Source organism: Cnephaeus nilssonii (genome assembly GCF_951640355.1).
Source record: "Cnephaeus nilssonii genome assembly, chromosome: 8".
Lineage (NCBI taxonomy): Eukaryota > Metazoa > Chordata > Mammalia > Chiroptera > Vespertilionidae > Cnephaeus > Cnephaeus nilssonii.
This window is the reverse complement of record NC_137079.1, coordinates 16,704,323-16,717,750: the sequence shown is the minus strand read 5'-3', so window position 1 is coordinate 16,717,750 and position 13,428 is coordinate 16,704,323. Positions and strand designations below refer to the sequence as shown.

Sequence of the window (13,428 nt, the reverse complement as noted above, 5' to 3'; positions counted from 1 at the left end):
CAAACCTAGGGAAGCCACTCAACTTTCGGTACTTAATGTTTAGCCTTTCTTTTGGGCGTCAGTTTCCTCAATATGAAACAGAAGTACTACTCCTGAAATCAGTGATCTTGGAAAACATAATCAGTGTACAAAAAAAGGCCTACTAAAATAAGAAATTTAATTCACATTTCTTGAGTGGCTTTAGGAAAATACAATTCAAAACGTCTGTAAAATGGAAGGTGTGATATAAATACTAAGTAGAATATAATTAAATTGGGCTGTTAAGTCTATAAGTATGAGGCTAACAAATGGAGTCTTTTGATTAATCCAATATAAACAAAACAAAAATGCATTATACATTGGCCTCAATGAAAATGTTAAAAAAAAACACACACGGATGTACTATATCACTCAAAATACATTTATGAACAGTAAGTGTGAGTTTTATAATGTGTATATACATTCAGGTAATAGAAAAAAAGGACTGAAGTCCAGGAGAATGGGTTTAGACTGGGCTCTATAAACTGTGATAGACAAATCACCTAATAGCTTAGTTTTTGCAGCTATTAAGTGATTGCTGGTTTCCCTTAAATTCCCTTTCAGATTTAAGATTACATTACTTTATGATTAGAGACATCTTTATTCAGTCCACTGTGCAAATGGGAAGATTTATTGATGTTAAAAAAAGGTTTTAGATTTCAGAGGAAATACTTCTCTTTCTACTCTAAAGTCCTTCGTTCAGGAAAAAGGTTTTTACAGAGTGAGTTATGAGAACTCTTCAATGGAAGAGAAATTGCATTTATTTAGTCATAATAATAATAGCATATAAAATGTTAATATTAAAGGGAGGAAAGAATAGAGGATTTCATCTAATAAAGTACATTTTTGAAATTTCAAAAATTATTTTTCTTTAAAAGAGAGATTATTACATTTGTTAGTTAGGAAGCATTGAGGAAGGGAATTAGGTTTTGCTCATCTTTATATTCCTTTTTACATGGAGATCATTCAGAAGGCATTGCTGAACTGACTTCCATGCTATTCTATATTGGGTCAATGATGTCAAATCTTAACTCTTTGGCTTCCCTTATTCTGTCTTTCATGTCTCATTTGCCTCCATTCTAACTGTGCATGACATTACTGCATTTAAAGGGGCACATATTATGTCCCCAATGACAGTGATTCTGGTAGTTGGTAAAACTCATTGAAACAGCCTTAGGAAATCTATAGATCATATTTTTAGTTTATCATTTCAACAGAATAAAATGACAACTGTTTATGTACATAGAATTAGAACTTCAGATATTTTCAGATTCTAGCATTTGAAGGATACAATTATATGGTTGAATTTTTAAATTCTAAAAACGACTTGAAATTGGCACACCTGTCTTGATGCAGACTGATTTATAAAAGATATAATTTTACAATTAAACAAAAGTTGTTATCCTATATAGTAAAACCCTAATATGCAAATCGACCAAACAGTGGAATAACCGGTCTCTATGATGCGCACTGACCACCAGGGGGCAGATGCTCAACGCAGGAGCTGTCCCCTGGTAGTCAGTGTGCTCCCACAGGGGGAGTGCCGCTCAGCCAGAAGCCAGGCTCACAGCTGGCTAGTACAGAGGCGGTAAGGAGCGAAGGGTCCCAGACTACGAGAGGGGGCAGGCCGGGCTGAGGGACCCCTGTCCCCAGTGCATGAAATTTCATGCACCGGGCCTCAGATGCTTTTGAGAGCTATGAGAAAGACTTAGTCCTAATAAAAAATTAGAGTTATTTAAATATATTGGTTAATTACTATACAAATAATGCATCCATTATAAATCCTGAACAGGTTTAGATTCATTTTTAGAAATAATGTGAACAAAGTATGAGCTGAAAGGACACACACACACACACACAGAGAGCCCAGGAGCTTCATTCAAAGAGATGCACAATTAAAAAAAAACAAAGACATAAAAATGAAGTTGAAAAGGAAATATAGTCAAAAGAAGACCAGATGATATGCAAAATACTGTATTAATAAAATTCTTTATAAGCACACTGACTTTGAAGAGGATGAAAATAAATATTTCATGTAGGGTCAAAGGCTAGAAATTGGTTTCTAATTTTTTAGAAACTCCAATTCTTTCTGTCTCACCAGAATGAAAAACAAACAAACAAAAAGCTAAATAAGGACACATATGTAGTAATACCTTAATCAATAAAGAAAAAACAATAATGTCAAATATCCACTATACTATGAAAAAAAAAAAAAAAAAAGCTAAAGTTTCAAAGCCTGAAAGGCAGTTGGTTATTTTAAAAAATCTCCTGTAGACTTGTTGTTTAGTATTAGACTACAAAATTGGCAATAGATCTGAGTGGCTTATTTCAAAATGCAAATAAATGCAAATGGCGATTTCAATTATAATTTAGCTATCATTAAATCCCCAAATCCTTACTTCTGTAAAGGATTAGGTAAAAGCAATGCAATAACCACAGTGGAATATATAATCAGAAGAATTCAGGTTAAGATCTGTTCAAAAGAACTGTCTGTGATGCTAGAAATACTCTATCTGTGCTGTTTAATACAGTAGCCACCAGCCATGTGTGGCTATTGAGTGTCTGAACTGTGGTTAGTACAAATGATAAATGATTTAAAATTTTTATTTAATTTTAACTAATTTAAATTTAGCCATATGTAGCTAGTGACTAGCAATTAGATAAAGCAGGTTTAGAAAAAAGTCCAATCTTCTAAAACAATTTTAAAATGCTCATTTATAAAAAACTGCTTATTTTCTTTAATCTGACATTAATTTTGACATAAATATTGCCAGCAGTTTATAATTAAAACTTACCATCATTTTTTTTAATGTTATAGTTAGGACATTTAATATAGATTTTTGGAAGATGTCCACATAGTTAGATCATATTATTTATGAATTAATTTCTGGATAGTAAAAGGGATATTACAAAATATTCATTATAAAAAGGGGGCCCTGCACCTGATGGGAGTAAAGGACTGGTAAGAACAAGAACTAGGACTTCTGAGTTCTAGTCTGTTGCCTTCCCCATTTTACTCTTCCACGTTGTTATGTTATTCTGGAGCAGATAAACTTCACGGTCAAAATTAAAGAAATGAGAAATAAGGGTCAGGTATATGAGATTTCTTTTGTATCAAGTCCATCATTTCTCAGTAGCTGAATTGTGTTATTTTGTCTAATTTTGGGGTTTTGGGAACTAGTGTCTATTTTTGTATCAGTCTTATGTATAGTCTTCCTTAATAAACTAAGCACTTAAAGTATCAAACATTGTACTAGGTAGGCACTGTTAATATTCAGTCAGGTTTTATAATTATATTTAAGTCAGGAAAACACAAGGTAATTTCATAAAAGTGCAATGAAGTTAAAATTACAAAACACAGGTCAGAATATAACATTTGTAAGAACAATTAATTAAAGATCCTAACCATATGAATGACCTGAAATTTTCTCTATTGACAGATTTTAGAGCTACCATAATTCCACACTGCTTATATGAGCTTAAACTAACTTTTGATTCTAACATACAAGTCAGGTTTTTAATTTAAACCTTTTTCTCATGATACCTACTTCACCTCACCAAAAAAGCTGACAGAGAGAGCCATTGGCTAAACTGTAAGCAAGGAAAGGCAGCAAAAATATTCAAACAAACAAACATTCCAAGGAGCTGCTAAAAACAGGAGGTACAAAGTTTGTCTGTGTTCATTAGTGGATGGGACATGGGAGAGAGAAAATAATGCAATGGTTAGCTATTTGAACTCACCACTCAGGATCTGCTGCACTGCCTCGTTTCCCATCTGCGCTGCAGTAAAGCCTTGTAAGGAGATGATGGAGGGGTCAGAGCCATAACTCAGCAGGAGGCGGCAGGTCTGCAGGTGACCTGCGAGGGCAGCTCTATGCAAAGCAGTCTGGCCAAGAGTGTCCAGCGCATTCATCTGAAAAATCATTGGTGGGCACATGAAATCGAACATCTCATTTTGTTCCCTTTTATACTCAAGCAAATAATTTCAAATGAGAAAATGCAATTGACATAGCTTTTGAAAAATGCCAAAGATAAATCATTATTAACTTTGCTCACTGGTTCTGTAGAAATATCATCTTCTTAAATTAGCCTTCTCTGATCACCTTATTGAAAATTATAACAAACCTATTCTTTCCCTAATTGACCATCTTTCTGTCCACCCTCTATTCCCTGCCATTCCCCTCAACAACTAGAATATGGCCAGGACTTTGTCCGATAATCACTGCCTATCACATTAAAGATGTACATTAAAAACTTCTGGATGAATATGTTTTATCAAACTTGTTCTCAGAATATAAAAACAACAGAATATGTAAGCAAAGACAGTTAAAGTGATTCATTACATGTTTTTTTTTCTAATTTTAGTAAATAATTACTAGTATAATAAAATGCCCTAGTTGAATTACAAACACATTTAACAAAAAGAATAATAATTCAAAGATTCAAATGTTCCATTTTTAAAGGTTTGAAGAGTTGTAAAGAATAATACTTTAGTTAGTTTTAAAGCTAGGTATATTAAACTTCTGGACCATGCTCATGATTTGATCAAACCTTACTGGTCCTAAGCTGTTTTCCAGGATGCCCTGTAAATAGCTTCTACTCCAGTCAGCCCCAAGTCCAGGTTCATTGTACATATTGCTACTTCAGAGAAGCCCTTCTTTCTGCCGTTCTGGGTTATGATATCCAGTGAAAGTCCCACTCTTCTAAGAAGCCCTCCTTGAATACTTGAAGCCTCGATAATTTTTCTGAACACCTATGTCAAGTCAGTGCTATTTGAAATATTATAACATCGTGATAGTTTGCTTCCCAAGTAAAACTAAGGTTATTGACAATATGGACTATATTAGGTTTTCTGGGTCCCCTATAAAGCTCCTGTTAATGGTGCATAGTAAATTATCAAATATCTGCTTGCTGGTTATTCAAAACATTTGTGCACACCTACCAAATGCATGAGTAAGAAAAAAAGGATTTAAGAGAAAGGAATTCCCTGTCCAGTCTTGCATCGTTACAAGTAAGGCTGTCACACTTGGTTAGGCAAGGGTTCATCTACATTCTTAATTGTGGTTTACAAATTTGCCATGAAATACTGACATATTTAATTACAGCAACTTTGCCATCAGAAAAATGACTGATTATACATAGACAGCATAAAAGCACAGCCATTAGCATGTACTGATGGAAAACACAAGCTGCCAAAGTAAATTTCTTGATTTTTTTCTTATGAATAGTTCTTTATTATTTCTTCACCACAGGAGAAAAACTTAAATTTGAGAATATTCTAATCACTAATATTTTTCTGGAAATTAGATAAGAAACCCACTACATTTTTCAATTATAGTTATGAAAATCCTCAATGCAGCTTATTACATCATGGGAACATGGTTTGAGAATTATTACTACAAAATACAGATCTTACCAAGTTATTCCTCAGCTGAGTGTCTTATTCAAATAAACTTGAATGAACCCCTCAGCGTCATTTAAGGCAACCTATAATCTACTTTTGCACCACCTTGCTTTCTGTAATTTCCCATCACCGTCTGATAGTGCTATGCTCCAGCTTTATTAGATTATGCTGAAGACCCACCCACTTTATGAAAGTTAGTTTCTAAAGTCACTACAAAAAGTAAAATATGCCTTTTGTCAAGATTATCCTTGAAAACACCATAGCAATATAATAGGAGAGACAGATGTAAAGTTTCCTGGTAAATCCAACACTAGGTAGCTTACCTCCAGTGTCTGAGCAGATTGACTAAACAGCAGATAAAGTATAGAAAGTATTTTAAACATTAAAAACAGGCTATGTATAATAAGAGGTCCTCTCTATAAATATGTATGGTGAAGCTGAGCGTAATATAGAAAATAGTATATTCACTTCTACTATCTCACTTATTCATGGGCATGCACTTATGGAGTGAAACACTAGGCAAAAATTACCATTCATTAAAATTCTTTAAATTAATATTTCTTGTTCCTCTTCTTTCTCTCCATGTTTTGAAAGGGGTGGCCCTGAGTGCAACTCGACTGTGTACTCTACGTTCTTATTTCTCTACCATGCTATTTTCTCTGCTTCACATTCCTTCAAAATCAGAACCAGTTGTTCATCTCCTAAGAATTCACGTTAAAAAAGGGATGCAACTAACACAACTACTAGGCTCTGTGTTAGATGCTTTTTGTAAATTGTCAGCTATTTAGAAGCAATGATTATGACAATCTGCAATGTCATTTTTCCCTGCACTTTCACCCTCCCTAAGATCATAGCTGGAGCTTCAGAAATGCCTTCTGAATGAATGAAAAATAAAAATAGAATAACATATGTAAATGGTTACTAGAATTAACTTATAAAAGGAACTTTTTAGCTAAAACAATTCCAACCATTTGATGAGAATTGATTTGTAACCCTAAGCTAAAAACTTGATCATATACTGAAGCTTTATGTCCTCATTCCTATATTTATATATAAGGCATTTACTAATTTCTATAGGTAGTATTATATTCTAACAAGAGGCCCGGTGCATGAAATTTGTGCGGCGGGGGGGGGGGGGGGGGGGGGGAAGGAGGGTCCTTCAGCCTGGGGATAGGGCCTAAACTGGCAGTCAGATATCCCTCTCAAAATCCGGAACCACTGGCTCCTAACTGCTCACCTGCCTACCTGCCTGATCGCCCCTAACCGCCCCCCTCTGCTGGCCTGGTCGCCCCCAACTGCCCCCCCTGCAGGCCTGGTTGCCCAACGCAGCCTGCTGCTCAGTCATTTGGTCACCCCTCACTAACCCCCCTGCCAGCCTGGTCGCCCCACACAGCCTGCTGCTCAGTCATTTGGTCGCCCCTCACTGCCACCCCCCACCGGCCTGGTCGCCCCCAACTGCCCCCTCCCCTGCCGGCCTGGTCACCCCATGCAGCCTGCTGTTCAGTCGTTTGGTCGCCCCTCACTAACTCCCCTGCTGGCCTGGTCGCCCCACGCAGCCCGCTGCTCAGTCGTTTGATTGTCCCTCACTAACCTCCCTGCTGGCCTCGATGCCCTATGCAGCCTGCTGCTCAGTTGTTTGGTCGCCCCTCACTAACCCTCCTGCTGGCCTGTTCACCCCATGCAGCCTGCTGCTCAGTCATTTGGTCATCCCTCACTAACTCCCCTGCTAGCCTAGTCGCCCCACACAGCCTGTTCGGTTGTCTGTTTGGTTGCGATGGTCGCTTAGGCTTTTATTATTATAGATATTTCAGAAAGCCCAATTTTCTTAGACAAAGTACAAGTCAGACCAGAATAACACAAATTCTTTGCTTTAGTAAATATGTATTTTTTGTTATGAAAGAATACTATAATTCTTCCCTCAAGTTCTAAATGGTATTAGTAACAAAAGAATATCTGTGGAATGCTTTATCAGACAACATAGCGGAGGCACTATAAGAAGTCACTGAAAGGTATCAGCGAATAATGTAATAGAAGTACTCATTCCATAGAAAAAAATAGAACAACAAAACTAGAACAATTTGGTGATACTAAGTACAACCCACTTAGAAAGGACAACAATGGAAAACAGGGAAAATATTAAAATTCTATAAGGGTTTTTGTGAGGAAGAATTACTCCTTACTAGGTACAAATGTCATAAATTTCTCAGGTCCACCAATCTTAGGACTCCAGGCTTATCCCTCTATTGTCAAAATATGACTGTGGCAGCTCCATGCATCAACTCCATAATTCTCATCCAAGGCCAAAAGGCAAGTTTTTTACATCTATTTTAAAAGAGAAGAAATCTTTACCAGCAGACTTCTCTTTATGGCTGGGGCCAGAAATGTTTCCTAAACTCATGTCTACACCAGTCACTAGCAAGGAGAATGAAATTACCAGAATTGTTTCAGATCCAGCCTTCCCTGAAGCTCCCATACATAAAAAAAAAAGTTCTATAGGATCCACAGGTCAATTTCCACCAGTGGGCTACTTTATACTGCCTGCAAATGAAGAATGATTTTCACATTTTTAATGATTATATTTTAAGTGGCTATATAAATTCCTACATAAAATCATCAATTTTGTCTCTTGGCCTACAAAGCCTAAATATTTGCTATTTGAACTTTTAAAAAAATGTTTGCTGACCCCTGTTCTGAAACAAGGAAGAAAGGGAAAAATGATTACTGGATGAAAATATCAATTATCTGCTTGAGCCACTACAGATCTTTAAATTGATTCAAAATTGAAAAAAATTTAAGGTTCCCAACTTCCTCTTATACTTAAACTTTATCAATACCGCTAATGTACTACCTTTGTTTATCCATTTATCATTCAGTCATGGGACATAATCAGGGATCTCTAAAAAGTGGTCAACCTCATTTTTTATTCCATACTAGAGGCCCAGTGCATGAAATCGCGCGAGACCAAGACCTGGCACGCTGCAGGACCCAGCGTCAAGTCCCGCCGGCGCCACAGGACCCATCAATGCACCTCCTGGTGACTGGTCTTTGGTCGTTATGGCGTTACAACCACTGGGTTTTTATTATATAGATTTTCTGAAGTGGCCCAATGCACAGAAGAGCAAAACGTGCTTGCCATCCACAGTAAGTATACGTTGTTTTCAGAGGGCAGTAGTAACTTTTTACATAGCTACAGATCAATCTCTATCCCCCGATTTTTAAAAGGGCAATTTGGAAGGATTTGTATTACTGCTCTAATTCCATTTCCCAGTGAAGAAGAGTGATATTTTGGAGCTAGTGTAACTTTATTTCACTGTGATCCCAGAGAATTGTTTAAAGGAGGTTCTCCTAAGTTTGGATTTATTATTCTAATCTCTATCATTCTATAAGATAAATAACAAGTAATTCACTCTATTGTTGGAGGAATATAGAAGATTAAATGACTCATGCACGCCACCCACAGCAGCAATAGCAATACTGGAAGCACTAAAAGAAGGCCAACTCAAGGATAGAATATAGCCTATGACCTGGAAGATCTCCGAGACAACACTGTGTTTTGTATTCTTGGCTTTGACAATTCTGACTCACACACCAACAATTATTCACTGAGGCAAAAAATTTGGGCTTAATAACATTTAAAATATTCTTTATATATAAGAATCAAACTCTTAAAGAAACAAAGAAATACAGTCTAGTATTATATATATAATTGCCTCAATGGTGATCAAGCTGAGTTATCAAATAAATGAGACTGCCACTCACAAGGATTCTTCTAGAGCTTTCAAATTAAAATGTATGTATGTACTGCTGTCTATAATTTGTTTTCAACCTAAAATATATGACAGATTTATTTAATATACATCATCATTAATTTATTCTCCATATTTTAAAGTCAGAAAACTTTAATTCTTAATATTATTTGGAACTACCAACATACATACTTACTGAAGAAGTCTGGGAATGTTAAATCAGTTTTTTTTGATCAAGTCTTTTTAGAACCAGTCCTCTCTATTTTACTCTATCAATATATCCACTATTAGGATATGACAGAGGATGCCATCAGAAATGCTTACTATTCAGCACTAAAGAGGCTATTTTCACTAAAGTACAGAAACTGCCTCAAATAAGTAAAATGCTACATTTTTAATGTGTTATAGTCCAACTCTATAAGGTGTTAGAAAAATAACAGATGTCTGGCAGTTTTAGAGACAAACAGATTCCCTCCCCACTCCCCCTGCTGTATCTAGAGATAGCAACCTGAGGTATACTGTATATCTTTATTTCTATCTGAGTAGTAATAATAATTTTCCTAAAGAGGCTAATTAGATAAAAGATAGAAATTTCAATGGTATTTGGCTTAAAATGTTTTGGACATAAAATTATGATTCAAACATGCCAAAACAGTCCTGGAAACCAGCAAGCAGACTATAAGGAACTGGCTAAGGAGAACCTTTCAGTGTGAAATAATCTAGTCTCAAAGAGCTACTAAGCTTGAGGTTGAGTTCATTTCTCTACTAAATTTAAAGCTATCATGGTCCATATCACTCATTTGGTAGGTAATCATGAACTGTTCCGTGACATTTCTGTAATCAAGCATTTACTGTTAACTCACATTGTAACTTTACTTTAATTAAGAAAACATATGTCTGTCTACATCTTAACCTGATTTTACAGAGGGCAGCAGTAACTGTGAGCTGACACTAGTGAGCAGTAACCTGAGAGCTGACACTAGTCTTTGTATTCCTTTAGCTAGAGTGACAATGTGTAGTTTTCCCCCAAATCAGGACACCTTGTAGTGAAAGTGTAAAATAAAAAAAAAATTAACAGGTGTTAATGAACATACAATAGAGGAACAAAAGATAGGAATCTAGAATAGACTATTACCTAGTCTAACCTAATCATATCTTCAAACAACAGGTGGCAGGCATATTATAACTTCTGTAGTCTGGAGGTAAAAAACATTATCTTGATATCATGCCTCCTTACAGAAATATTAAAAAGCCATTTTTATTGAATACTGCTAAATGATCATACCAGCTATTATATGTGTACCTTGAGTCTATATTTCTATAATTGGTTTTCTAAGAGAAAGTATCTATCTTACTGAAGCAGGATTCTGTTCACCCCTACCTATTCGAAACTTTCCAATGGCTCTCCAAGTACTATGAGAACAAAATCAAAACTCTCCAATTGAGACTATCAAGATTTTGCTTCAAACTGTCTTTTTAGATTTTCAATATTCTTTTTCTGTGCCCAATGGACTAATCATAACTTCTAACAAATTATTTTTAGCTAAACTTGAATGTATTGTTATTTGTGAACCTTCAAAATTCATGTGAGATTTAAAATGAAACAATCAAGTTCTCTGAAAAGAGGGATGCATAAATATTAAAACAGTATATAATTTGTTTGCTTTAGTAAAGGAGTTCTTACCTTCTCACAAACCCTAAGTGCCTGAGAAATAACTCCCTGAGCATAGCTGATTAGACTAGAGGGTGCCTATCCAACAGCTGTGCTGAACAAACTGAAGTCTCATTCATATTCTCTTTTTTCTGACAAGTATGCCTGCCTATGTTATATATTTAATATGTTTAGTTTAATCACACAATGCAGCTGAACTTTGTTTCCATCACCAAGCTTTGAGCAAAAGAATGCTTTGGCTTATATAATTACTAGAGGCCCAGTGCATGATTAAATCATGCACATGTAGGCTGTCTGTCCGCTGGTTGGGTGGGACCCGGTGTGGCCAGCAGCTCCGAAGTCCCTGGGCCCCTAGGGCGAGGCAGGGCGGGGGTGTGGTCCTCCGGCGGCCAGAGCCCAGGCTGGAGTCTTGCTTTCGCCTCCCGCCCAGGAAGGCTGGGGCCGCCACCGCCTCCTCTGCCTTCTGGCTCCCTCATGAGCCCTCCCTCGGCCAGCCCGGGTTGCATGGAAACCCGCGTCCTCTGTGGACACCGCTGCGCGCTCCTGCGGCCCAACTACCGCCAGACTCCTCCCCCAGGAGCCGCGCCGCCCACCCGCGCCGCCCACCCGCGCCGCCTCGTCAGCCGGGGCCTCCAAACGCCCGGCTCGCTGCCCCAGAGGCCCCTTCTGTGCCGCAGCACAGCCATGGCGCAGACACTGAGCTCGCGCCACCGCTGGCGACGCGAGCTCAGCGTCCTGCTGGCCCAATCACCACCTCGGCCACCCCGAGTCCCGCTCCCTGCACCTCCCGCTGGCCCAATCGTGGGCGTAGCGGAGTGATGGTAATTTACATATTACCTTTTTATTATGTAGGATTACTACATTCTGTCTAAGAAAAACAAATTAATTACTGGTATTAACTCTCCTTGCCCAATTCTCTGCCTTCTCTGATGTAATAACAGCCCTAGCTTGAGGACTGGATGCATCATGAAGAGGGGAAGGCAGCATGGTGGTGGAAGCAGTGTAAGAGTGCAGAATCCTCAAGGCTGGGGCTGCTTGTTCTGAAGGTGTTTTTAGAATCAAATGAAAAACCATGAGTTGTCTGAAAATCAAACTTAAACCACAAAAGAACAATAAGCAAACAAACAATGGGGCCCACAGTAGCTAAATTGGGTTTTTACTAGGGCATTAGTCATCAGATAAACCAACCCGGAGGGACAGTAGCCTGTCTTAGAACCAGGGAATGAGTGAATGGTAGGATGGCAATTGGTATTCATTGGTTCATAATCCTGATTAAATATGATCCCCCACTCCTTTTAATGTACCTAGTAGCAGGTATTCTCAATTCAGTTGAACTGTAGTGGAAAGACTAGAGACAATATACTAGTTTAAAAGTTATTCTACATCACTGCTAGGGTGTTTAAAATAATACATACCCACTGATGAATTTTGACATTATTGATAAGAATGTGAACATGAAGGGCAGAGATTGAGAATCATAGATCTAGAGTAATGTTGACTAGGATAGGCTATGAAATAACGTTATTTTTCACTGAACCTTCATGAGATAAAATGACTCATGGGAGACAACAAATAGATATTTTCCCAATATGAAGAGCATTATTCATGGTTTTTAAGGAACATTAGAAATGACACAAGGTATTTTTAAAAATAGGTCAATGGTAAACATATGATGCTCTTAGGTATAGTAGAAAGCCCACTAAGCTTAGTATTTGCTGCTTGAAAGCAACAAGACATTATTTATATAACAATACAGTATGGTACCCTCAAAACAGGTTTAAATCTGTAGAACACCATTCCCTTTCATGCTAGCTCATCTTGATTTTTTAATCAAAAACAACAATTGTTTTTTTTGGATGATGCACCTCATGAATAAATATACACGTGCTCATTTGTAAATTACAGCCAAGCAGTGCTATACTAATCTCTCTATATAAAAGCCTAAGCGACCATTCGACCAGTAGCTATGATGCGCACTGACCACCAGGGGGCAGATGCTCAATGCACAGGCATGGAAACATGGAATAGTCTGATGACTCTCAGAGGGAAGGGGGAAGGGAGGTTGGGAAGAGATTAACCAAAGATCTGATATGCATACTAGAGATCCTATGCACGGATTTGTGCACCGGTGGGGTCCCTCGGCCTGGCCTGTGGGATCAGGCCGAATCCGGGCACTGGGCCTCCAGCATCCCCTGAGGAGTCCCGGATTGCAAGAGGGCACAGGCCAGGCCAAGGGATCCCACCAGTGTGCAAATCCGTGCACCGGGCCTCCAGTACATAATAAATGTATAACACTCATGCAAAAAAGTTTATATAGAATGGGAAAGAGATGAAATAATTAAAATTTTAAAATATTTTAATTACTAATGGTACAAAGTATCTTTTGGCTCAATTTTAAAAAAATGAAAAATCTTATAAAAAACTATAATGTAGATTTGAGGGTCTGATTCCAAGTTCATTTTCAATAGTTGGTCCCAACAGCTGAAAAGGTTCTACTCAGATATGCAGAACCACTGAAAAAGTTCATGCCTTCTAAAAATCACATTGCTTATTTTTAATGTAATTCACTGATTACGCTAAGGTTTTAT

General features: G+C 37.5%; 1 protein-coding gene across 1 annotated transcript in view; it reads right to left on the bottom strand.

The window, feature by feature from the left end:
• The window catches only part of TNKS (tankyrase), a 163,907-nt gene that overhangs the window by 37,858 nt on the left and 112,621 nt on the right, over positions 1–13,428 (bottom strand). The window contains exon 12 of the mRNA XM_079779169.1: positions 3,760–3,931. Within this exon, the coding sequence (XP_079635295.1) occupies positions 3,760–3,931 (172 nt within the window). The remainder of the gene's footprint in view (positions 1–3,759; positions 3,932–13,428) is intronic.